This window comes from Musca autumnalis, unplaced genomic scaffold (genome assembly GCF_047663935.1).
Source record: "Musca autumnalis isolate F117 unplaced genomic scaffold, ASM4766393v1 scaffold_4, whole genome shotgun sequence".
Taxonomy (NCBI): domain Eukaryota; kingdom Metazoa; phylum Arthropoda; class Insecta; order Diptera; family Muscidae; genus Musca; species Musca autumnalis.
In genome coordinates, this window is record NW_027411977.1 from 241,619,960 (window position 1) to 241,647,215 (window position 27,256).

The window sequence follows — 27,256 nt, forward strand, 5'->3', positions numbered from 1 at the left end:
AGACAAATGAATTTATAGATGAAGAATTAGTCAATTTTTCCGCGGTCAAGTAACACAAACCCGAAAACTCAAAAAAGATCGAAGACGATTTTTGGGGAAAATGACAATATTTTCTTGGATATTTTTATCTGAGAATATAGTTCCCATCAACAACTAACCCCATATAGTCTTTTGCCAGAACAAAATATTTGTTAATGGGTACTTTACACGATATGTATTTTACATATGGGTTGTCACTTTTTATATACAAAATGTATACGCAAAGTGACAACCCATATGTAAAATACATATCGTGTAAAGTACCCATAACTTGTATTTTTTGGCATTTTATAGTGTGCTTCTTAGTTACCACACTCAATTCGAACATACTCGATGAGAGCATTCCGTCGTCTATAAATTCATTAAGCTGAAAACAGATACAACGTTTGATTAAAGTTTTGCGTTGGGCGTCGAGAAAAAACAACAACAACAGGGCGACGACGACACCAAAGTCCAGCGTTTATCTGTTTGTCGGCATATATTTCAAATGAATTTGAATTTTTCGGCATCATGCCCAACAGTGTTAAAACGGCCAAAACGACACAAAACTTTACCCAAACGTTGTATGTGTTTGCAGCTTTAGTCTATGGTCGCATCCCAACGAAAAGGATGAACCGCAAAAAAAGGTTTCAGACAGTGAATTATCTGCAAGCGTCATGGATATAATCGAACTGGCGCATTTTGATTGAAAATATTGTCAACACCCAAGTGATTCTGTGGAGTAATTTCATCAACATATTGATGATAATCATAAACGTATGTATACACAAATGTCAAGAGTGTAATATGACATTTCGCTCGACTGCCGAATTGTGTTCTCACATGAATTTTCATACATAGGCAGGGATGCCAGATAAGTTTGGTCGAAAATCGGCACTTTTCGGGTGCCAAAATCGGCAAAAAATTTTGAAAATCGGCAAAAAATCGGCAAATTAAAAAACATTTATTTCAGTTCAAATTATCGCTTTATTTAATAAGCATAAGTTTAAAAAATAACATTTTAAGTACAACAAAACAATTAACAGTTCATAAAACAAGGCAATAATTCAAAAACCAAAATTCATAAACCAAGGCAATAATTCAAAATATGTATGAAAATAAATGGTTTTACCATATGCATATGTAGTATATATTTATAAGTACGTGTATATATGAGATCAATATATTTTCAATTCAGTCAAGCTAAACAAAACGTATACAAGTATTGTCTTAAGCGATTAATTAATAAGGTGACTGTTTTAATACCCTCAGCATTTATGCTAACGAGGGTATATAAACTTCTATAAGGGCAAAATGTGCCTCATCGAAATAATGGTTTTAGACCCCAAGTATGTTTGGACGAAATGTGTTTCAGACAATTTGGAGTCGCCCGTCTGTCTGTCTGGATGACTGGGGCGCACGATAACTCTCGAACGGATGGGCCGATTTTTTCCAAAGTTTGGCTTTCGTAATATTTTGTCCAAACTAAGTTTAAGTTCGAAAATGGGCAATATCGGTCCACTCCAAATTTTTGCGTACGATAACTCTTGAAGAGAGTAACCTATTTGGTCCATACTTTGCACATCGTGAAATGTCTACCAGACTTAGATGAGGTTCCAATACGCACTCAATCGGTCCTCTCCTTCGGGAACCTTTCACACAAAATTTCGGATAAGTTCAGTTTAGGGCCTGCTCTCGAATCGCTTTGGTTTTTGTTGCAACAAATTGTATACGCTGCCTCCATTATGACGGTAAAAGCTTTTTCCATACTTCTTGAGAATATAGCCCGAGAGGTGTAACAACCCCTATGGCACCAAATGTAGTGGCTGTAGAGCACGATAATTCTCGAACTGATCAACCGATTCCAAAAGTTATACGATGACCCACTGAAATGACTAGTGGGCGCGATATCTATCGAAAAGATATAACTCTCATGTCGGTCCATTGCTTTAAGTACCACCTCCACAACACTTTTGATTTTAAATTTTAATCCACATTTTTCGGCAAGTTCAAATGTCTTAAAATGGCCGCAAAATTCTGAAAAGACCTTAAAAACATTCGATCTGTCCGTAGAAGAAAGATTCAATTCACATAGGCTGAAGGTATACCTCTGTCAGCAAAGCCGACTGACACTTTATTACTAGTTGTATTGGAATTTTGAAACGTTGGTTTACAATTAAATTAAATTTCTGTAATAAATATTTTGTAATAAATATTTGTTACAAATCATTTTTAATGACAACATTATAACAGACTTATTTAATTTTAAGTAGTCTTTAGTAAAGAGAATTCCATCCATCGAGTCCATAACTAATCGATTTCGGCACTTGTTTTTATTCAAATTTACTTGGCCAGAAACTCTTTCCACACTTGCTGAAGAATGTGGCTAGACTAAAATATGTTTAATAAATTTGGACAATATAGGAAATAATGGTTCAGAATTTGCACATATTAATTCACACACTGTTTTCCAAAATTCTAGCAACTCTACGTTTTTATCTTTAAACAAATTTCTGAAATATAAACGTGAAAGTTCGCGTTATTCTTGCTTTTCGTTTAAGTTTATAAAGTATTCGTATTATTTTATGATGTCGAAAAATGAATCTTCTATGCCATTTATTATAAAACTTTGATTTATTGAAGCTAGGCACTTAACATTTTTTTCTAAATTAATCCGCTTCGAAATCTGACAACAAAGTTCAATGTAAAAGTTTGTGCAGTTTTTAATTATTTCCACTAACCCACTTTTCGACAATTTCGTTTTTTGAACAATTTCCTTGGCTTATATACTGAAGTACATGTTTTGGTAATCAAGAAAATTCAAACTGTTTTTATAATATGTAAAAAATGTTATTATTATTAATCAAACTACTCTTGACGATATAGTTGTCTTTGTTATTGTACCAAATTAGTTCTAGCAACCACAATTTTCATACAAAACGGACATTTTGTGTGAACAAGTTGCCTTAACTAAAAATCGGCAATTTAGGGGTAAAAATCGGCAAATCGGCATTTCTATTTTTTTGGACTAAAAATCGGCAAAATGCCGATAAATCGGCAAATCTGGCATCACTGTACATAGGTATAAAGATCGTAAAAAATGTCAATAATGAAATGTAAAGATTGACCTTGCGTTTTATAAAAGTCACTCAAATGAGATAAATGAATTTAATAAAAATTTTAATTCAAATTTTCCAAAAGTTTCATTTATTGCAAGAGCTATTTAAGTAATATTGCAATTTGATAATTCGTAATTGACGATAATTTGTTATTATACCTAAGTTCAGACAAATTTTACGAATTCTCGGGAATTACGATTTAGCGGGATTTCGATTTAACGGGGTTAAATTTTAAACAACTACGAGTTAAATGGGCTTGCTATATTTTAAATATTGCATGGGTACAATAATTTCGGAAACAACAATGCGAAGCAATCACAGCTTTTATATTGTGGCAAATTAATATTCTTCAAAAATGATGACAAATTATCTAGGGGGACCAAATGCCAAAATGCCCACCAATATACGGTTATTATAGGCTGTGTTTCAGAACCCCCAAAATAGTACTATCAATAAATATTTTTTTTTCGAATTTTTTAAACAAATTTGATTGAGTAGAATTCAGCAGCATGTTTGCTGGCATATAATTGGGTGATATGTTGACTTAAGGTAAGGTCACATTAGGCAAATATTTGCTCCAGCGACCGGCATTGGGCGCTTACTGAGATCAAGTGGTGTTAATAATACATTGAATTTATGCTAACTTGCTCTCAGTAAGCGCACAATACCGGTCGCTGGAGCAAATATTTGCCTAATGTAACTCTACCTTTAGACATTTCTACAAGTTAAAATAAAATTATTCTGATCAAATCGTTTAAAGAGGTATCAACAGAGAGGGTCGACAAATTAGCATTTGATATAATCAAAGAAGAAGACGTGGATAAAATGGAAGAATTTTTACCTGTGGATTCACCTAGCATCTCACTCACTCACCGTCATCACTCACATTGAAATCTGATGATCGTACGAAAGGTATCAACACTTCTCGATAGTTGTGAACAACAACCGTCTTATTTCACGTAAAAACATTGTTAGGTAGTAATTTATTGATAAAATTTCAAAATCTGGGTGATTCTAGGGGAGATCCAGGTAAAAAATTCAGGCAATTATTTTGCAACATAATAAACTTTAGTTTCGAATATGCGTTATGGAGGTAATAAAAATGTAGAAACAAAATAGAATAGAGTGAGTGATATTGGCTTAGATTCTAAGCCAATATGTATCAGGCAAAAGAAGATAATTGAAATCCCATGCACTCACAATGACATGGCAGAATTAGGCTAGGTTTACATTTACGAAATCCACTCGATTTCAACTGTCAATTCCATTGCTTAAACGTCAAATGAAATCCAATGGATTTTGGATGAGTTTTCATTTGACGTATACGCAAAGGAATTGACAGTTGAAATCGAGTGGATTTCGTAAATGTAAACCAAGCATTACTATGGTAGACGCTTTGGGAAATAATAACAATAAAAAAATTTATAAGAATTCAAATTACAACTTATTTTATCATTTCAAATTCAATCAGCTGGCCTGATTCATCTACCTTGGTAATTGTACCATACACAATAACAACTTCTCTTCTCTCTCAATCACTTTGTTGACACAACATAGGTCTCTTGTTAAAACGACAACAGAGAATAGTTTGGCCGGCAACATTCTTCACTTCGTACCTACGCGTTGTTTACTTTTAATTTTTGTGTTGAAGTTTATAACAAAATATAATAATTAACAACAAATAAGTGTTATTAAACAATAATCATCAGCTCACCTCAAATTCAAGGTATGTATATTTATTTTTTATATTGCGTTTATTACCCCTTTAAAAGAAAGTGTCTGTCCAACAAAGAAACGAATTAGTGAAATGTCAAAAACACCGCAGACTGTTTGTGGATGGTAATGAGAGTGTGTGTTATTTGGTTTGCTCTCACAGTGTTACACATTGGAGGAAATTGTTTAAAGAAAACGGCGCACGGTGGTCGAAAGCACTGATCTAGCGGCGCGAAATTATTAACTTGCAAACGAATTGAGATACGTCACTGAAATTTGGCACAAACTCTGCTTGTACCTGTTGGTAATAATGGGCCAAATATGAACAATATCGGCTAATATTTTGATATAGCCCCTATATAACGGTACTTAAGATTTTCGGTATTTTGAGGATTTAAGCCACAATTTCGTTGCAAATTACCTGTAATTATGGTTCCTAATGGTCAAAAAATATTTTCACCAAAAATTATGGACATAGGTGCACGTTTTGATGTAGCCCCCATGTAACCGTACCTCGCAATTTAAGGTATTTTGAATATCATGTCCACATTTTTAAACCAACTTGGCTGTAATTTTGCATTCCGTGTTCTCACTACGTATAAAATCTTCTTACAAAACATTTTCAACACGTATTTATGTTTCGATGTAGCCCATTTTATGGTACCCCCCATTCGTTGAATTTTTACTTGTTATCCCATATTTAATAACATATTTAGCTATAATATGGTATTATAGTGTCTCCGGGGGTAGAAATCCTCCTTGCAAACATTTCTCAAGATAGGTCCATATTTTGATTTAGCTCCCACACAAATACACAGCTAAATTTGTATGAATTTCGTGCAAAATCTCTTATTTTAAAAGTGCAGTCATCAAAAGGTTTGCAAATATATGCAGCCCTAATGTGGTTATTCCGTATCCAGAGAGTCCAATTTGCATTCCCCAAAAAATAATCAAACCTAAGTTCGGCCAAGTTTACAAGATGCACTCTATGGAACAAGCGCGTACAACCCATAAAAACACAAAAAAATTAATTTTTTGAAAATTTATTGCTATGTAACTAAGTACCTCCAGATCCCAAACTAATTTTTATAATTTAAATCCCACCCTCTGCTATTAATTGAATATAAATCTTGTCCAGTTTCATTACGAATGCATTTAACATTTAAACAAATATGAAGATAATTTTTTGCAACATTTTTTTAAAATCTGATGCAACAAAAACACTTGTATTTGATAGTGAATAACTGAGTTAATATTTACAACAAAAATTAAAAAAACAAAATCTTTGTGTAAATATTACGCTCGACGACGACGATGAAGTCTGTCATAGTTTTTAAGTAATTTTGACGCTAAATTAAGTTTTACATATCCCCTGAAGATGCAATTTAATCAATTGCGAAATATTGGAAAGTAAATAAAATACACAATATGGCCTAAAGCTCAACAACAAATACAACTGTTTTAATAAAACCAAAAAGGTCGAATAAACAACAACTAAACGTAAAAAAAAATAATTATTCTGATAAATATCGTCGAAACTTTTTACGCGAAAAATTTGAGCGTATAAAAAATAGTAACATGGCCGACTTTGACTATTGTTCCAGTTTTTTTGACATTTTTCCGTTCCCGAACTTTTATAATAAATTTCTATGTGTAGCTCATTTTTTACATTTCGCCCTTTTATTACTTTAACCATTATAAAAATATTATATTTTCGAAATCTCGGAATATTATATGAGATACAGGTAAAAAACTCAGGCAGTAATTTTTCAACATAATAAACTTTAGTTTTGAACATGGATTATAGAGGTCATAAAAAAGTAACAACAAAATTGATCTGAGCCAATGTCAGGCAAAAGAAGATCGTTGAAATCCTATGCACTCACACAATAACATGGCACAATTGCCGCGGCGAAACAAAAAACCTCTTCAAATGTCAAAATTTGTTGTATTTTTGTTTGAAAATTCAATCGACTGGGCTGCTGGGCTGCTACATCTACCTTGGTAATTGTGCCTCTCACTCACTTTGTTGACACAACGTGGGTCTCTTGTTCAATCTACAACAGAGAGTGCATAGTTTGGCGCGCACCATTCTTCACTTCGAACCTACGCGTTATTTTATTTTATTTTTTTGTTGAAGTTTATAATAAAATATAATAAATTAACAATAAATAAGTGTTATTATACAATATTCATCAGTTCACTTCAAATTCCAAGGTATATTAATTTTTAATATTAAAAAAGAAAGTAGCATCGTCCCAGTAATTTTTTTAATGGTCAAATGTGCAAAAAAGAAAATGAGAAATGAGTTCAACGCACACATTTTTCCAAAATGTACGGAAACGTCAAAAAATCTGGAACAAATGTCAAAGTCGCCGTGTCATCCAATTAGAAGGCAGCAAACATGTTGAACATTTTTCCTCGCTCAAATTTGTCGTGTAAAAAATGTCTAAAGAGAAGGCTATTCAGCGCCATTTTTGTTCAAAGAGAATTGAACATTTTGAAACTTTTTTTGCTGTACGGGAACGCATTTCGGGTAAAAATGTGCAAAATGTGTTAAATGTGTAAAAACTTTATAGTTCTGGAACGAAGCTAATGTTGATAAAGGAAATCAAAACACCACACACTGTTGGTATGTTCCTTTACTTTTAAAAATGGTAAAAGTGGCAAAAGTAGCAAAAGTTGTGAACTGCTCTCATATCAATTGTATGCTTCAATCTAGTAAAGGGTAAAAAGTGGTAAAACTTGAAGATTATTGCACGTAAAGGAACAGAGCTTGTGTTTGTGGCGGGTAATGAGAGTGTGTGTATTCTGGTTTGCTATCACAGTGGTTCACTTTGGAAGAAAATGTTTGAAGAAAATATTTAGAAAAAAAAAACGTCGAACAAGTTGAATTTTTATAAGTAGGTATATGACTTTTTATATAAGTTTAATGAAAACCCAGGAGTATTTTTTAAATATCGAACAAATTTTTAATTAAAAAAAAAAAACATTTTCAAGAAAATTGTTTATTTTTTATATTTGTATATTTTTATCTGAGGATATAGTTCCCATCAAAAACTATCTCTTACAGTTGAAAACTTGCAGAATTTTGACCAGGAAAGAGCGATTTTGAACCACTGTGCGCCGTCGCCATATATTGTTCTTGCCCGTTAAAATAAATAAAAACCCTTCAAATTGTTTAAAAAAATAATACGAAGTTAATATAAAAAATAAATATTGTTACAAAAACTTTAATATAATTACGTATGTAATTTTTGTTTCTATTTTACAGCCCTAAAAACATTGTAGTAAGACCTTCTTTTCTTTAATTGAAAAGTAAGATATTCAAAGTAAAGATGTCGGAAAATTTTTCCATTAAAGCTGAACCCTTTGCCAATGATTATGAACCGGACGATTCTAACAATGATGCAAATACACTAAGCTACAGTGCAACAAATCTTGAAAATTTTACAAATATGGGAATTCATATTAAAAAAGATGAACTAAACTTTGAAAAAATGGAAGAATTTTTACCAGTGAATGTCGATGAATCCACAATTGTGAAAATCAAAAAAGAGGACGTGTATGAAAAGGACGAATTTTTATCAGAGAACTTACCAAGGATCTACTCACCGTCATCTCTAACATGGGAAACTGATGATCGTACGGAAGTTATTACTCATGCTGAAGTACAACATCAAATTGGTACAATAACTCAACAGATATCCTTACCCAAATTGGAATTAATGGATGTACACACCGACGAGAATGATAGTGAAGGCCCTGAAATCAATGGTGATACAGACGCCAACGAAATATGTTCTCAAAGATTTAGCTCACAAAGAAGCCTTGATCAGCATTCTTCCACAATGCATCCAGTAGCACAAAAACATACTAAACATAAATGTGAAATATGTGGTAGTTGTTATGTGCAACATAGATCTCTCCTGGCGCATATGAGAAATAAACATCCTTCGTCTATAGATACCATGTTTATCTGCGAAATTTGCAATCAAAGATTTACCACATCACAAGGTCTTGATAGGCATTATAATCGGACACATCTAGAAGTTCATTCGACTCAAATACCTACTAAACATAATTCTGAACAATGTGATAGTTCTTTTACAGAAGATAACAATCTACAGAGAAATGTGGAAAATAAACATTCTTTCTTTACTGATACAGAATCTATGTTCAAATGTCAACTATGCGGTAGTTGTTTTACAGAAGATAAAACTCTACGAAGACATATGAAAAATAAACATTCTTTCTCTCTGGATACAGGGCATGTCTGTGAAATATGTGATAAAAGATTTAGCACACAACTGGGTCTTAAGGCGCACTTTATCATGATGCATCCAGAATCTCCTAAACCTACTGAATATAAATGTGAACTATGTGATAGTTGTTATGGGAAATTTCAATATCTCCAGGAGCATATGAGAAAGAAACATCCGCCCAATGATTCAGACTATATCTGCAAAATTTGTTATCGAAGATTTATGACACAAGCCGGCCTTGAAAGACATTCCTACCATAAACACCCAGTAGATACTAAACATAAATGTGAAATATGTGGTAGTTGTTATATGGAATCTAGAACTCTCCGGGCACATATAAGAAAGAAGCATCCTTCGTCAACAGATTCAGAGTATATTTGCGAAATATGTCATAAAAGATTTACCACACAAATAGGTCTTACTAGACATTCTTACCGGGAACATCCAGTAGCTACCGAACATAAATGTGAAATATGTGGTAGTTGTCATACACACGCAAAAGGTCTCCGGGTACATATGAAAAATCAACATCCAAACAAAAATCTGATTGTATTATCTGTTGAACCAAAAAAAGAATTATGAAAATATCTTTATCAGTTAGGAATTTTGACATGGAAAACGCGATTCCGAACCACTGTGCGCCGTCGCTTAGGGTTGCCATATAGAACATGGACAGTTTTGACCGTGAAAATAAAAAAACCTTCAAATTGTCTTAAAAATTACGAAATTAATATATAAAAGAAAAAATAATAAAGTTACAAAAACTTGAAAGTAATTACGTATATATTTTTTTGTTTTTATTTTACAGCCCTAATACACATGGTAGTAAGATCTTGTTTTCCTTAATCGAAATATAAGATATTCAAAGTAAAGATGTCGGGAAATGTTTCTATAAAAACTGAACCCTTTACCAATGATTATGAACCGGAAGATTCTAACAATGATGCTTATAAACTAGGCTACAGTGCAACAAATGTTGAACATTTTACAAATATTGGAATTCACATTAAGAGAGATGAACTAGACGACTTGGATAAAATGGAAGAATTTTTACCAGAGAATGTCAATGAATACACAATTGATGTAATCAAAAAACAGGATGTGGATGAAATGGAGGAATTTTTGCCAGAGGATTCACCCAGCTTCTACTCACCGTCATTAATCACATGGAAAACTGATGATCGAACGGAAGAAATTACCCACGATGAAGTACAGCATCAACATGTTGCACAACAACATCTAACTAATACAACAACTCAACAAATATCCCTACCCAAATTGGAATTAATGGATGTGCACACAGAAGATGATGATAGCGAAGACGACCTTGTGGTCATTGGTGATACAGACGCAAACGTCAGTGATAATAAAGAGAGATCTGATATTTCATCTACCCGTTCAGTTCAGATCCCTAATGAACATAAATGTGAACTATGTGCTAGTTCTTTTACAAGAGATTGTAGTCTAAAGAGACATATGAGAGAAAAACATCCTTTGTCTATAGATACCGAGTATATTTGCGAAACTTGCAATCAAAGATTTACCACACAAAAAGGTCTTGTTAGGCATTCTACCCGGAAGCATCAAACGACTACTGAACATAAATGTGAAATATGTGGCAGTTTTTATACAGAATCTCAAAGTCTCCGGTCACATATAAGAAAAAAACATCCTTCGTCTATAGATACAGAGTATATCTGCGAAATATGTCATCAAAGATTTGCCGCCCAAATACACCTTGATATGCATTATTCCAAAAAGCATCCAGGAGTTCATACCACTCAAGCGTCTACTAAACTTAGTTGTGAAATATGTGGTAGATATTATACAAAAAGAAAAACTCTCCGGGAACATATAAGAAAAAAACATGAGTATATCTGCGAAATTTGTCATAAGAAATTTATCACAAAACTTGATCTTGATTTGCATTGTACAAAGGTGCACTAAACGAAGTCGCCGGTAATCAGGCGCCGAATCTATAGCAACGAGTTTATAGAATGGACGTACGTACGTATGACTGTGCAGAATGATAAACAGAAATTTCGCATTCATTGAACCGGGCTGATACCAAAATCCAAATGTGGTAAATGCGACATACAGTATGCAAAACTCATATTCGAACACCCTTCAAAAATGAGTAAAATCGTTATTTATAGCATAGACTAATGACAATATAGACGAAGGAATACTCAATTTTGCCGCAATCAAGTTACTCAAATCCGAAAACTCAAAAAAGTTCGAAGACGATTTTTGCGGAAAATGGCAATATTTTCATGGATATTTTTATCTGAGGATATAGTTCCCATCAAAAACTAACCCCAAGTAGCCTTTTGCCAGAACAAAATATTTATTAACTTGTATTTTTTGGCATTTTATTTTGAGTTTCTTTTTCACAACACTCAATTCGAACATACTCGGTGATAGCATTCCGTCGTCTATATTTTCATTAGTCTATGATTTATAGCAGATATGGCAGAAATAAGTGCATTAATTTATTGAATATAGAATATTTAAGAATAATTTACATGAAACAAAAATATATTTTAACTAGTTCCATCATTTAAGGTAGATGGCGTTCAGAGTCGAGGCAAAATTCATATTCGAAGACATTAGCAGTACATGAAGCCAACTGTCCTGTCATGTGTAAACGCAGGGTAAGGAAGTAAATTTTTGCTTTTTTTGAAGGATTTTTCTAGGTAAAGTGTGACTTTTTGTACTTGAATATCATTGCGGAGGCCTCTAATGTTCAGAAACATAAAGTTTAGTAAAGTTACCGTTTGAAATTTTATCTGCAATAAATAACGATTTTATTTGAAGGGTGTTTGAATATGAGTTTTGCATACTCTACTTGTGAAGCCGCAATCTGGCCTTATGGCTATATCACACCATATGCTTTTTCACATGTATGACATCAGCCGGTCTGTATACTAGTATACCCAAAATGGCAACATACATGTGAAAAAGCATATGGTGTGATATAGCCATTAGAAAACATTTTAGAATTCATAGCCATCCCGAATATGAGGACATATTCGATCTAATGATTGGTTTACATTTACGAAATCCACTCGATTTTAACTGTCAATTCCTTTGCGTATACGTCAAATGAAAACTCATCTGAAATCCATTGGATTTCATTTGACATTTAAGCAATGGAATTGACAGTTCAAATCGAGTGAATTTCGTAAATGCAAACCGATAAAAGAGAAATGGGAAGTATTTGCATGTACTTGCAAGAACTTACAAATACTTTTTACTTGCGAAGTTATCGAACAGGCCTAATACTATTCTCCCTAGACATTCACGAGTAAACACACCAGTCAGTCACTGGCATTGATTCCAGGGGTGCCAAGTTGGTGGTTTTCCCGCTACTTGTGGTGATTTTTGACGTACAAAACACACTGTTTTAGCAGGAATATCAACTGTTTTAAGGTAAAAATCGCTACAGACCTATGGTGCGTATGTGGCTGTAGCGATTTTTACCTCTGAACAGTTGGCATCCCTGATTGATTCAATGGCAATTCCCTCTCTCTCTCTCACTTTCAAACTCTGTTGTCAACGCATAGTTTGTACGGCACTATTCTTCACTTCGTACCTACGCATTATTTACTTTTATTGTTTTGTTGAATTTTATAGCAAAATATAATAAATTGACAATAAATAAGTATTATTAAACAATATTCATCAGCTGACATCAACTTCAAGGTATATTTATGTATATATATTTTTTTAACATTAGTGTATTACCCCTTAGAATAGAAAATGTTTATCAAGAAGTAATGTGAAATGTCAAAACACAGCCGACGGTTTGTGGATGGTAATGAGAGAGTGTGTAATTTTGTTTACTTTCACAGTGTTTCACATTGGGAGAAATTCTATAAAGAAAATATTCGGTAAAAAATGCGGCAATGTTATTGCCGTTTCAAAAGATATTCATTTAATAGCATTAACTATATGTTTTTATTATTAAATAGCACATGATTGTAGAATAAAAACTTTATGGCGGTTTTTACGATTAGCGGGAAATTTGCCTAATGTAAATCTGAACATAAAGTGAAATTTTTTTCTACGAGACGAGGAACTACTGATTCTTTTACCCGTTTCCTTAGCCATCGTTTGTGCTGCCATTATCCCATAGTCGTTGTTTTAATATTTTATTAAAACAACTTTTGAAAAGCAAAATAGTGCTGCCATATCTTTAAAGATTTTGCTGGTGAAAATTAAAATTGTTAAATTTAATTTAAATTATTAAATCAAAATTGAATGTTGTTGCAAGCACTTACCCACCCCATACTTTTATTCATAATCAGAACATGTAACATAAAAAATGTCTTTGTTTAAACATTATAGACACATATAATTATGAGCGCAAATTAAATTATGCTTCAGTTATTATACGGAAACGGATTAACCAAAGGATAAATTTTCGGTCCTTTAACAGACAACCGCGATCGAATCCACTAGTAATACTAGTAATATCATAGTAAAATGTAGAGTATTATTATTGAAAAAGAATAAAGTAAAAAAAATAACAAACAATTAAAATATTTTTTTACAATATCCCGGCTGTTAGCATTAATTAAGTCCCAATTTACATTAGGCCATTTTCCTTGCGGCAATTGTCAGTTTGATGGAGAGAGAGGTGAGCCAATATGGACTTACATGAGAAATCTTTGTTTTTTTTACAGTCAACCCAAAATACTTCGTACTTCGTAGATAATTAAAATATTCCAAGTAAAAATGTCGGAAAGCTTTAGTATAAAAACTGAACCCATTGCCAAAGATTATAAACTGGAAGATTGTAACAATGGTACAAATACACTAAGGTACAATACAACAAAAGTTGAACATTTGACAAATATGCTAAATTATATCAAAGAGGATGGATTAGACTTGGATAGGATGGAAGAATTTCTACCAGAGAAGGTCGACAAAGTAGCATTTGATCAAATCAAAGAAGAGGACGTGGATGAAATGGAAGAATTTTTACCTGAGAATTCACCTAGCATCTACTCACCGTCATCACCCACATGGAAATCTGATAATTGTACGAAAGCTATTATCCATGATGATGTACAACATGAACGTGGTACACAACAACATCTAACTAATATAACAACTCAACAGATATCCATGCCTAAATTAGAAATAATTGATGTGCACGAAGGTGAGCAGGATAGTAAAGGTATTGAAGTCAGTGATGATGAACACTCTAAGATCAACAATAATAAAGAAGATTCTCGGCATGTTTTTATTGTTCCAAAATGCAAAAAATCAGATAAAACCTGTGAAGATAAAAATATTACAAAATTTGAACATAAATGTGAAATATGTGGTAGTTGTTATAGAGGACCTCATACTCTCCGGGAACATATAAGAAATAAACATCCTTTGTCTATAAATACAGAGCATATTTGCAAAATATGTCATAAAAAATTTACCACAGAAATAGGACTTTCTACGCATTCTTACCGGAGGCATCCGGTAGCTACTGAACATAAATGTGAAATATGTGGTAGTTATCATATACGATCAAAAGCTCTTCAAGCACATATGAGAAAAAAACATCCAAAAACTCATTCCACTCAAACACGTACTAAACAGAAAAGTCTCCAGGTACATATAAGAAATAGACATCCTTCGTCTATAAATACAGAGCATATCTGCAAAATATGTCAGAAAAAATTTACCACAGCAGGAGGACTCACTAAGCATGTAAAATTTCATCCAAAAGTTCGTTCCGAGGTACACAGGCAAACCAAATACAAATGTCCGAAATGTGGTATAATTATGAGGAAGCAGTCCACCCTCATCAAACATTTAAAAAATCATGGCCACCATTGTCCCGCTTGTGCAAAATGTTATAAGGAATTATTCGATCTAACGATACACATTAAATGGTCGCATCCCAACGAAAAGGAGGAACTGCAAAAAAAGGTTTCAGACAGTGAATTATCTACAAGTGTCATGGATATAATCAAACTGGCGCATTTTGATTAAAAATATTGTCAACACCCAAGTGATTCTGTGGAGTCATTTCATCAAAATATTGATGATAATCATAAACGGATACACAAATGTACATACATACGTATAAAGATCATAAAAAATTTCCACAATGTATAGACTAATGAAGACATAGACGCCGGAATGCTCTCACCGACTATGTTCGAATTGAGTGTGGTAACTAAGAAACTCAATATAAAATGCCAAAAAAAGACAACTTAACAAATATTTTGTTCTGACAAAAGACTACATGGGGATAGTTTTTGAAGCGAACTATATTCTCAGATAAAAATATCCAAGAAAATATTACAATTTTCCCCATAAATCGTCTGTGAACTTTTTTGAGTTTTCGGGTTTGCGTGACTTGACCGCGGAAAAATTGAGTGATCCGACGTCTATGTCTTCATTAGTCTATGGCGAGAGGGTTTATTTGTCTATGCCTTGAGTTTTATAAAAGTCACTGAAATGAAATAAATGAATTTAATAAAAATGTTAATTAAAATTTTCCAAAACTTTCATTTTTCACGATAACTTCGCAAGTAAAAAGTACTCAGCAAGTTCTCAGTAATTTCTCTCCACTTATTTTACTCTCTCGAAGCTAAAAATTTGCAGAATGTTATCGAACAACAATTTGCAAAAACTTGCAAGAAGTCAGCTGATTTGACAAACAAGACGTTTGGCGGATAAGATTTAATTTAACAGTCGAAGATTGTATACGACAATTTTTTAATTATCCATTGCTACAAAAATAATAATCTTTCCATATCATAAATTAACGGCTGGCCGTCCACATAGTGTTCCTCCTACTCCATGGATGCGCCGTTTTTTGCTGGGATTTGATACATTAGAAATAAAACAATCATCACAAATTACAAAATAATTTTTTTTTCTTCAAAATAAGTAATTATTTTAATAACCAAATCTTTGTTTATATTTTTGCCAAGAATTGCAAAGTCCGCCACAAAACATTCGAATTTAAATCAGCTGATCAAACTTGCAAATTCTTACTCTTATGTTACACGCTGAAACTTTCATACGAAACTTTCCCATTATTTTGGCGTTCTTATACCCTAGACAGACGGCAGAGTTAATTTGCATTAAAAATTTCCTAATTTGAATTAATTTTTCACCCTGACAGACGATAGTATCTACATTTATGAAACAGCTGTTTGTGTTGTTTGTTTGTACCCAGCAGACCATTTCATAAAGCTTTACAAAAGTTCGCCAAAATATGCGAAACAAATACACTTTCTACTTTTGATCTTTTCACCACGATGAAGCAAAAATAAATTTAATTTATTCGCGATATTTTTGAGTCTTTTTAATATTATAAAAATATTGCAAAACTTTAAAAAACATTTGAGGAAGATATAATTTTCGATAGAATTGGTATGGTGGGTAATGAAATTTTTTGTGAAAATAAAAATTTGAAAAAGAGATTCGTTAGAAGGCGTGAAAAACTATTAGCTGCTATTCTACTCGCGAAAGACCACTACTTATTTTGAAGAAACGCGAAAATTGCTGATTTGCTTTCCCTTTTTATTTTCTTAAACATGGAAATTTGACAAAAGACAATTGATTTTCAACAGCATTGCCATATTGAAATTGCTAAATTCAGTTTAAATTTCCTTTGATTTTGTGCATTAAGAATGTGGATAATGTACGAATTAATTTGAATTAAGGCAGTTAATGCAAATTAACGCTGCCGTCTGTCTAGGGTATTAGGTCGAGTTCCCCATTACAGTAATTACATAAAAGTACTTTTGTATTGAACTCGATTTATGAACGCCAAAATAATGGGAAAGTTTCGTATGAAAGTTTTAGCGTGTAACATAAGAGTTACAAGGAAAATTTTGCTTGCAAAAACTTGTAAGTTCTCAGTAACAAAAGTTTCCAAAACTCTCCAAAATTCTCTCACAATTCTCTGCAAATTCGCTCTCTTTTACTTTACAAGTTTGTTATCGAACAGCATTTTGTAAAAGTTTTTATAAATTTGTACAAACTTTTGGGTTATCGTACAGCAGGGACGAGCTTCTTTGCTTAGATCGTATAGTGAGGGCGCCCACTGAGTTGTTTTTGCATTTGCTTCTCTCTCTCACGTACAGTGTAAATAAATGAAAACAAACAAAAACATAATGGGGGTTATCATGAATGAAATTTCCCCGTGAGTTTTGTTTTTCCGCCGTTGCAACTTAAGGGAGAAAGTGAAAAAATTCACGGGGAATTGCCGTTCATGATAACCCCTAATGTGGTTGTTGGTTTTTTCACTCATACGTTCATACATGTCTTCGCTTTGGTTGTATTTCTGTGGTCGTCGCTGTCGTACAGACAAAATATTCTCTCTACATGTTGAAGAGTAAACACTCCAGGCACCTGTTGCCACCAGGGATGCCAAGTTGGTGGTTTTCCCGCTACTAGTGGTGATTTTTGACATACAAAAACAACTTTTTAGGAGCTGTAGAGATTTTTTATTTTAAATCGCTACAGTAGCGATTTTGGCTGTTTAAGGTAGCGATTTTACGCAATATTGTTTACTGTCATCACTTTTAAAGCAAACAAAAAATAGTATATTGTGCAGCGAGTGAAATATTCATACATTTCATAAATACAAAAAAGCATTGGAATTGAGATATTTTATTGAATAACTGGATATAAACATGTATGTGCGATTTTTTTAAACTTCTCTCTTTCTGTGTAACAGTTGATAAATTCTTCCGTTTTTACACAGTTTCGTAGTGCTTTTTGGTCTTGGTCAGTGGAGATTTGTGGTGGCTTTTAACACAACTTTTCTGTAGCGATTTTTGCTTAGGAATAGTTGGCATCCCTGGTTGCCACTCTCCGCCTTGTTAAAACGACGAAAAACATTGTTTGAACGGCTCTATTCACTTCGTAACTACGCGTTATAAATTTTTATTTTTTGTTTAATTTTTTCTTAACAATATATAATACAGAATTTGTAATTGTTATTAATCAATATTCATCAAATCACTTCAAGGTATATTTATTCATTTATATTTATTTCTTGTATTTTCCTTTTACAAAAAGCCAGTGTTTATTAATGAAAACAATCATGTGAAATGTCAAAAACAACGCAGACTGTTTGTGGATTGTAATGAGAGTGTGTGTCATTTGGTTTGCTCTCACAGTGTTTCACATTGGGAAAATTCTAAGAAAATATTCATTAAAAAAAGGCTGCAATGTCATTGAATCAAATAAAATGATGTGGCCATGCAAATATTTATATTTTATTTTTTGTATTAATAAACAGCATGTAATCATAGAATAACAACTTTATATTTTGCTTCCAAAAATTCATATTTGGTTTAGTGCGAAAATCGCCTGATAATAGTTCGTTTAGACTTATAAATCCACCCGATTTCTAATATCAATTCCATAGTATATAGGTCCGTCGAATTAATCATAGTTCTAAATCCACTGGATTTTATTTGACGTATATTGTATGCGATTGACAGTTTAAATAGTCTAACATTACATAAAGACAAAATTAGTTACGAGAGAAAATAATAAATTAATTTAAGAAAATTATTTTATTTTTTGTTTTTTTTTTTTCAAAAAATATTTTATCCGTTTCCTTAACCATCGTTTAGGGCTGCCATATCTTCAAAGATTTTGTCCGTGCAAAATTGATAAAAAATTGCTTCTAATGGCTAAATTTAAATTAAATGTTTTTACAGACACTTAATAATATTTACATGCGATTTTTGTCGATTTTTTTTCAGTCAACCCTAAATACTTTGTGCTTCGATGACAAAAATATTCCAAGTAAAAATGTTGGAAAGCTTTTGCATAAAAACTGAACCCATTACCAAAGATTGTGAACCGGAAGATTGTAACAATAATACAAATACACTAAGGTACAATACAACAAAAGTTGAACATTTTACAAATATTCTAAATGATATCAAAGAAGACGGATTAGACTTGGATAGGATGGAAGAATTTTTACCAGAGAAGGTCGGCAAAGTAGCATTTGATATAATCACAGAAGAGGGCGTGGATGAAATGGAAGAATTTTTACCTGAGGATTCACCTAGCATCTACTCATCGTCATCACTCACATGGAAATCTGATGATTGCACGAAAGCGATTATCCATGATGAAGTACTACATGAACGTGGTACACAACAACATCCAACTAATATAACAACTCAACAGATATCCTTGCCCAAATTAGAAATAATTGATGTGCACGAAGGTGAGCCGGATAGTAAAGGCATTGAAGTCAATGATGATAAACACTCTGAAATCAATGATAATAAAGAGGATTCTCAGGATGTTTGCATGGCTTCAAATAATATAGTTCAAAAATGCAAAAAATCAGATAAAATCTGTCAAGACAAAAACTCAAGCAAATGTGAAATATGTGGTAGATGTTATAGAGCATCTTACAATCTGCTGGCACATATAAGAAATAAACATCCTTCGTCTATAGATCCAACGTATATCTGCGAAATATGTCATAAAAGATTCACTACACAAAAAGGCCTTACTGCGCATTCTTACCAGAGACATCCGGTAGCTTCTGAACATAAATGTGAAATATGTGGTAGGTGTCATACACAAGCAAAAGGTCTCCGGTTACATATGAAAAATAAACATCCAGAAGCTTATTCCGCTCAAACACGTACTAAACAGAAATGTGAACTGTGTGATTGTTCTTATACAAGAGATAAAACTCTGCGGGCTCATATGAGAGATAAACATCCTTCGTTTATAGACTCAGAACATATCTGCGAAATATGTCATAAAGGATTTACCACACACATAGGCCTTACTACGCATTTAAGAATGCACCCAGAAGTGGGTTCCATTCAAATATCTGCTAAACATAATTGTGAAATATGTGGTAGATGTTTTACAGAAAATTATCATCTACAGAAACATATGAGAAATAAACATCCTTCTTCTACGGGCTATGACTGCACAGAATGTGGTTTTAGAAGTAATGACGGATCGAAATTTCTCATTCATTTGTCCGAGGCACACAGGCAGACCAAATACAAATGTCCGAAATGTGATATAATTATGAAGACGCATTCCGGCCTTATTAAACATTTAGAAAATCATAAACACCAATGTCCCGCTTGTGGAAAATGTTATAAGGAAATATTCGATCTAACGATACACATTAAATGGTCGCATCCCAACGAAAAGGATGAACTACGAAGAAAGGTTTTAGACTGTGAATTATCTTCAAGTGTCATGGATATCATCGAATTGGAGCATTTTGATTGAACATTTTGTGATTCTGTGGAGTCATTTTATCAAAATATTGAAAATAATCATAAACGGATATACAAATGTCAAGTGTGTAATAAGACATTTTGCTCGAATTGTGTTCTCACATGATTTTACATAGGTATAAAAGATCGTAAAAAATGTCCACAATGAAATGTAAAGATTGGACTTGAGTTTTATAAAAATCACTACAATGAAATAAAAGAATTTAATAAAGATGTTAATTAAAACTTTCCAAAAGTTTCATTTTTCACTTATTGCAAGAGCTTTTTAAGTAATATTGCAATTTGATAATTCGTAATTCACGTTATTATAGGTCTAGACAAATTCTACGAATTCACGGGAATTACGATTTAGTTGGATTACGACTTAACGCGGTTAAGTTTTAAACAAATACAAGTTAAAGAGGCTTACTATATTTTCAATATTGCATGGGTACAATAATTTCGGAGAAAACAAGAATGAGAATCAATCACAGCTTTTATACTGTGCCAAATTAACATTCTTCAAAAATGACATCAACAGAAATTTGATCTTAAACAACAAAGAAATACATTCAAAAAAGTGTAATGTTATGTGCTGTAATGAGAATCAATCAAAATATCATTATCTTTTGAAGTGTCCAATTAAAACAATTCTGTGACTTTGAATTGTAGAAAAATACAAATTATCGAGGGGGACCAAAATGGCCCCCAATATAGAGTTACTATAGGATGTGTTCCAGAACCATCAAGTTATCGTACAGGCTTAATGACAACAACTAAACCGCTTGTTGTACACTTAAAATGTCAACATTTGTAATATTTTTATAAGAATTCGAATTGCAAAAACTTTTTTAACATTTCAAGTTCGATCAGCTTGGCTGATGCATCTACCTTGATAATTGTGCCATGTGCAATAACAACAATGTGTTCTCTTCTCTCTCACACACTTTGTTGACACAGCTTGTGGTCTCTTGTTGAAACGACAGCAGAGCATAGTTTGAACGGCACCCTTCTCCGCTTCGTACCTACGCGTTATTTACTTTTAATTTTTTTGTTGAAGTTAACAAAATATAGTCAATTTACAATAAATAAGTGTATTAAACAATATTCATAAGCTCACCTCAAATTCAAGGTATATTTATTTTTTATATTACTTGTATTACCCCTTTAAAAGAAAGTGTCCACCAAAGAAACGAATTATGTGAAATGTCAAAAACAACACCTAATGTTTGTGGATGGTAATGAGAGTCAGTGTCATTTGGTTTGCTCTCACAGTGTTGCACATTGGGTGGAATTGTTTAAAGAAAATATTTAGAAAGAAAAGCGGCGGTTTGGTTTGAGATTACGTTTTGAATATTTTTAACAGTTTGGAAAGATAATTCATAGAATAAAACATACCTACATACATACAGTCAAAGAATAAAGTCTAAGTACACCCTAGCTTCGTTCCTATTCGTACTATTTAATAGTAAAACTCGTAAAAGGGAGAACTGTAAAAAAATTGTTCTCACACAAAAGTTTTTTAAAATAGTTCGGGAACGAAAAATGGAAAATAAGTCAAAAAAACTGGAACAAATGTCAAAGTCGGCGTACCAGCCAATACACGCTCAAACTTGTCAAGTATGTAAAAAGTTGTTAAAGAGAGCGTAATTCAGCGCCATTTTTGTTTAAAGAGAAGTGAACATTTTACAACTTTTTTGTGTACGGGAACGAGTTTTCGGGTAAAATGTGTAAAAGTCGTAAAAAATTTTAAAAACTTTTTAGTTCTGGATCAAAGCTCCTACATACATATATATCTCGGGTTTTGTACCCCGTTTATATATAACCGGATTTAACAAACCGACTGGGTTTTAAGTGTCAATTCCATTGCTTATATTTCAAACAAATCCTTATAAAGAAGGTTAACCCTACAAAAAGCTCTAATATAAACAGCATATTAAGGGTAAGGAAACATTTTTATGAAAATCCAAAGTACATAGTTGTATTTCATATCCAAAATTAAATACAACAATAGTCTATTGCATAATACAAATAACGGCAAATTATATAAAAAATTAAACATTCTGGGAAAAATGTGTACATCAGGCTTATGACTTTTTTTACAACCTCGTATCCCTGTATGAGTCTTTACCTAAAATTACATAAAAACTTAATTATAAAGTGATTCGATAAAAAGCTTCCGCATAAAAGTTTTTATTTTTACAGAACATTTGACAATTTTAACTGAGGTATAGGGGCAGACGACATAACCAAAATGTCATAACCGTTGGTTTCTCATTAATTTTATCATCGTATTATTACATATATTATTTTATATTATATATAACTTTGTTTCATATAACATAAAAATTAAAAAAATAAAAGGTTTGTGCGGGACCATTTTTAATATTTATCCAACCAATATTAAAAGCCCTTAGAGAATTCAACAGAATTAATATGCGATATAATTTAGATATCTCATATAAAAACCTGAAATTTAAACAATTGTTAGAAAATATACGGTGAGTGTCAAAAATATTCGGTTTCCAATTTCATCAATAATAACACCTCCGTGTTTTAGAAGCCCATGCCCAATATCCAAAAAACCAAATACTTAAAAAAATGTTGGTTCTGTGGCAATTAAAAAGTATATGTAACATGGATCTATGCGTCAAAAATATTCGGTTTTTGTAACTTTTGTTAAAAATTTTGCCAAAAAACAGGTCATTTTCGAACTTTTTCTGCAATATTAGTATACATTTTAATAATTGCGAACAGAATCTTCGTTCTTGTGTGCAAAAATATTATATTTTATAGCAAATTAATATTAAAATTTAGCGCAAAGGAAAAACGACATCCCAGAAAAAAGAAAACTGGTCATATTTCATCATAAAAAAACGTAAATAAAAGTAAAGTTTGCTTATTTTTGAATATTTAGTCGAATATAGTTGAAATAATTTGCAAAAGTCACGAAAATATAGATATAATCGATTTCGTGAAACACATAAGCCAGCCAAAACCAAGAACTGGGAGGGAAGGTAGAGGAATCTACTGAAAAATTACGGTTAAACCGCCCTTAATTTTCTTGAAATTGGTCACTGAGTCCTAAATCACTTTTAGAAGATAGATAATATGCACTTACATTACGAAAAATCGTAAGGATAAAGCCTTTCATGGCCTTGTAACACATCACAAATCAGCGGCTTATTTACGTAACCAAAAATCTAGTTTATGTTTCGCCTTGATGTACCTTAAAAACTTGACGTACATCGGAAAATTGGTGAAATGGAGTTAGTTTTAAATGCCAAAAACTACAAAGGAGCTTCTAGGAGACATGTATTTATCAGTGACTTATCATGTGTTACAAGGTCATGAAAGGGTTTATTTTTACGATTTTTTTGGAATGTAAGTGCATATTTTCTATCTTCTGATAGTCATTTAGGACTCGGTGACCAATTTCAAGAAAATTAAGGGAGGTTTAGCCGTCATTTTTCAGGAGATTCCTTTACCTTCCCTCCCAGTCCTTGGTTTTGGCTGGCTTATGGGTTTCACGAAATCGATTATTTCAACATTTTCGTGACTTTTGCACATTATTTCAACTATATTCGACTAAATATTCAAAAATAAGCAAAATTTCCTTTCATTTCTGCTGTTTTTATAATGAAATATGACCAGTTTTCTCTTTTCTGGGATAGCGTTTTTCCTTACCGCTAAATTTTAATAATTTGCTATAAAATATAATATTTTTGCGCACAGGAACAAAGATTCTGCTCGCAATTATTAAAATGTATACTAATATTGCAGAAAAATTTCGATAATGACCTGTTTTTTTGGCAAAATATTTAACAAAAGTTACAAAAACCGAATATTTTTGACGCATAGAAAACAGGGTTAACAACGTTTTCTTTGTTATTCTCGCTTATACGGTTGCCATGTATCCATGTTACATACACTTTTTAATTGCCACAGGACCAAAATTTTTTTAAGTATTTGGTTTTTTGGATATTGGCTATGGGCATCTAAAATACTGAGTTGTTATTATTGGAGAAATTGAAAACCGAATATTTTTGACACTCACTGTACATTTATCATTTTATATTATATATAACTGCTTCATATATAATAAAATTTAAAAAATATCTTGCTTAAATCGTATCTGATAAAAGACTAAAGACCAAGTTCGACCTAATAAAAAGATTTCAGATTCTCATTTGAATTAGGTCGAACTTGGTCTTTAGTCATTTACCAGATATGACTTCAGCAAGAATGCCATGCTTCTTATGTGTCGAGGCCTTAAAAGGTTTGTGCGGGACCTTTTTTCAATATTTAAATGGAATAAAATTTATTTTAGTCATTAATAGGCAAAGGGTCATTATTTTTTTTAAATATTTTTTTCCATTTCATAGTATTTAAAAAAAATTCAAAGTGGTGGTCTATGCGTACCCCCTGTTTTTGTAACTTATTTTTTTTCGTTCGTCTCTATTCGTAATAATTTAGGCATTCATAGCTCAGCCCCCAGATGAAATACACATCTATTTTTTCGTATACCCGTTCCATATATCGTTAAGGGTTCCTCATTTAAAAATCAGCACTCTACATTTGCGCTAAAGCGAGTGAATCGATCTACAAAATTTGACAATTCGTGTGAGAAAAATAAACATTTTTACAAAAATGAATGAAGGTATAGACGAAGGATTACCCATTTTTTCCGCGGTCAAAAACTCTAAATATTTCGGACATGATTTTTTGAAAACATATCAACAATTTCTTGGAAATTATTATCTGAGGATATAGTCCCCCTTAAATACTCAGCCTATGTAGATTTTTCTCAGAACCATAGACTAATGAATATACAGACGACGGATCACTCAATTTTTTTCGCGGTCAAGTCACTCCAAGCCGAAAACTCAAAAAAGTTCGAAGACGATTTTTGGGGAAAATTGCAATATTTTCTTGGATATTTTTATCAGTGGATATAGTTCCCATCAAAAACTAACCCCATGTTGCCTTTGGCCAGAACAAAATATATATTAACTTGTATTTTTTGGCATTTTATATTGAGTTTCTTATTTAACACACTTAATACGAACATACTCGGTGAGAGAGATCCGACGTCTATTGGTCTGTTCCTTTACTTTCGAAAATGGAAAAACCGGCAAAAGTAGTAGAAGTGGTAAACTGCTCCCATATGAATTGTTTGGTGTCTGAAGTAAAGGAACGTTTTCGAGTAAAAAGTAGTAAAACTTAAAGATTCTTGCACGTAAACGAACAGAGCTTATGTCTTCATTAGTCTATGTCAGAACAAAATATTTGCTAAGGCCGCCATCAGACCATCTGCTTTTTCACATGTATGACATCAGCTGTTCTGTATATTAGTATACCCAAAGTGACAACATACATGTGAAAAAGCAGATGGTCTGATGGCCGCCTAAGGGATAGTTTACACTATATGTAAATGTCATATGACATCAAATTTCCATCATTAATATATTCGCTATTATGTGCAATATTGGGGATTTTCCTTACGCCATTTACTTTGAGCGTCCACACCAACAAAATTGTAATAAAATTACGTCTACACATTACCTGCGTGGGTATATAGAATGTTTTTATTTCGTGTAATATGACATTGATAGATAGTGTAAACTACCTCTAAGTTGTATTTTTTGTTATTTTATATTGAGTTTCTTGGTTTCCGGCGTCTATATCTTCTTTAATCTATGAAAATCCTTCGTCTATAAAAACAATAAAAATCTTCTCTTATCCTTGAAACTCGTGATTTCTTTGACTGTATGTACCTGTGTGGGTGTGTTAATATTAACTATACCTATTTAGTTCAGAGTTATTTGAATTCATATTTAGTTTAGTGTTATTTGAATTCATATTAAGAAAATAACAGATGATTATTAAATTAAAACATTATAAATCTTTGATAGCTGCATACAACAGTCAAAGAAAGCGGAAGTCTATGAGAGGAAATACTAAAGGAATCTATAACCTTGTATTGTACTTGGACGATTTTGACCGTGAAAATAAATAAAAATGGCATCAAATTGTCTAAAAAACTACGAAGTTTATATAAAAAATAAAATGTTGTTAAAAAAAATTTATAATAATGACGCATGTATACACAGATAGACCGATATGGCCCATCTTCGAACTTAAACTAAGTTTGGACAAAATATTGCGATAGCCAAATTTTGGATCAAATCAGCTCATCCGTTTGAGAGTTATCGTGCGCACCAGCCAGCCAGAAGGACAGACGGACGGACATTGCTCAATCGACTCCAAATTGTCTGAAACACATTTCGTCCAAACATATTTGGGGTCTAAAACCATTATTTCGATGAGGCACATTTTGCCCGTATGAAAGTGTATATACCCTTTCTAGCCTAAAGGCTATGGGTATAAAAAATGCAACCCAGTAGCTGTGCCCGTACAACACAGTAGCTGTTGTACAAACTTTTACAATATGCTGTACAAACTTGCTGAAAAGACTTTCAACGTCTGGGTAAAGTTTTGTGTCATTTCCGGTAGAAGAATAAAGAAAAATTGAAACTTGGCAGCACTTTATCTTTTATTCTTCTACCAGTAGTGCGGTTCTCTAACTAATTTTTTTGAGTTACCGGTAACATTAAAAGGAAAAATTATGAATGAAATGTTCAAATAAAAATTGATAACACTGTTGCTATCGGTAGAACTTTGCGACTGCTTTGTATTGGTCGCTAACTTACCGAATAATATCGTTAATTACCGAAATTATAAGCTACAGAAATGAAACAATACTTTACTCAAACGATGGATGTGTTTTCAGCTTAAAAAGAATCTGGAGCCATCGCTTAGAGTTGTCACAATGTACTTGGACTATTTTGAAAGTAATAACAAAATAAATAAAAAGACTTCAATTTCTCTA

At 32.5% G+C, this 27,256-nt stretch overlaps 5 protein-coding genes across 11 annotated transcripts in view; 4 read left to right on the forward strand and 1 right to left on the reverse strand.

The window, feature by feature from the left end:
* LOC141403818 (uncharacterized) overlaps window positions 1–27,256 on the reverse strand; it is a 241,152-nt gene that overhangs the window by 72,946 nt on the left and 140,950 nt on the right. The window lies entirely within an intron of this gene.
* On the forward strand, window positions 4,701–12,096 carry LOC141403778 (uncharacterized). 2 transcript variants are annotated; one of them, XM_073986731.1, is made up of 2 exons: window positions 4,701–4,863; window positions 8,125–12,096. In XM_073986731.1, exon 2 carries the CDS (start codon window positions 9,989–9,991, stop codon window positions 11,060–11,062), a length of 1,074 nt encoding a protein of 357 aa, XP_073842832.1. In that variant the 5' UTR covers window positions 4,701–4,863; window positions 8,125–9,988; the 3' UTR covers window positions 11,063–12,096. The 2 variants fall into 2 exon arrangements, with proteins under 2 accessions (XP_073842832.1, XP_073842831.1); XM_073986730.1 differs by having other exon boundaries at window positions 4,703–4,863; window positions 8,125–9,871.
* On the forward strand, window positions 11,049–15,770 carry LOC141403816 (uncharacterized). Of its 2 annotated transcripts, none has more exons than XM_073986810.1 (2): window positions 11,049–11,122; window positions 13,804–15,770. In XM_073986810.1, the coding sequence occupies exon 2, from the start codon at window positions 13,856–13,858 to the stop codon at window positions 15,113–15,115; it is 1,260 nt and encodes a 419-aa protein (XP_073842911.1). In that variant the 5' UTR covers window positions 11,049–11,122; window positions 13,804–13,855; the 3' UTR covers window positions 15,116–15,770. The 2 variants fall into 2 exon arrangements, with proteins under 2 accessions (XP_073842911.1, XP_073842912.1); XM_073986811.1 differs by having other exon boundaries at window positions 11,060–11,118.
* LOC141403781 (uncharacterized) lies at window positions 12,118–20,620 on the forward strand. 2 transcript variants are annotated; one of them, XM_073986741.1, is made up of 2 exons: window positions 12,118–12,820; window positions 18,862–20,620. In XM_073986741.1, exon 2 carries the CDS (start codon window positions 18,887–18,889, stop codon window positions 20,375–20,377), a length of 1,491 nt encoding a protein of 496 aa, XP_073842842.1. In that variant the 5' UTR covers window positions 12,118–12,820; window positions 18,862–18,886; the 3' UTR covers window positions 20,378–20,620. The 2 variants fall into 2 exon arrangements, with proteins under 2 accessions (XP_073842842.1, XP_073842841.1); XM_073986740.1 differs by lacking the exon at window positions 12,118–12,820 and adding an exon at window positions 17,752–18,116.
* The window catches only part of LOC141403775 (uncharacterized), a 28,164-nt gene continuing 21,950 nt past the window's right edge, over window positions 21,043–27,256 (forward strand). For all 4 annotated transcript variants that reach the window (XM_073986728.1, XM_073986725.1, XM_073986726.1 and 1 more), the window contains exon 1: window positions 21,043–21,496. The gene's annotated coding sequence lies outside the window, so the exon portion shown is untranslated. The remainder of the gene's footprint in view (window positions 21,497–27,256) is intronic.

Coding starts and splice junctions, on each gene's coding strand:
- LOC141403778 (XM_073986730.1), top strand. CDS start 8,189: ATGTCGGAAAATTTTTCCATTAAAGCTGAACCCTTTGCCAATGATTAT.
- LOC141403816 (XM_073986810.1), top strand. CDS start 13,856: ATGTCGGAAAGCTTTAGTATAAAAACTGAACCCATTGCCAAAGATTAT.
- LOC141403781 (XM_073986741.1), top strand. CDS start 18,887: ATGACAAAAATATTCCAAGTAAAAATGTTGGAAAGCTTTTGCATAAAA.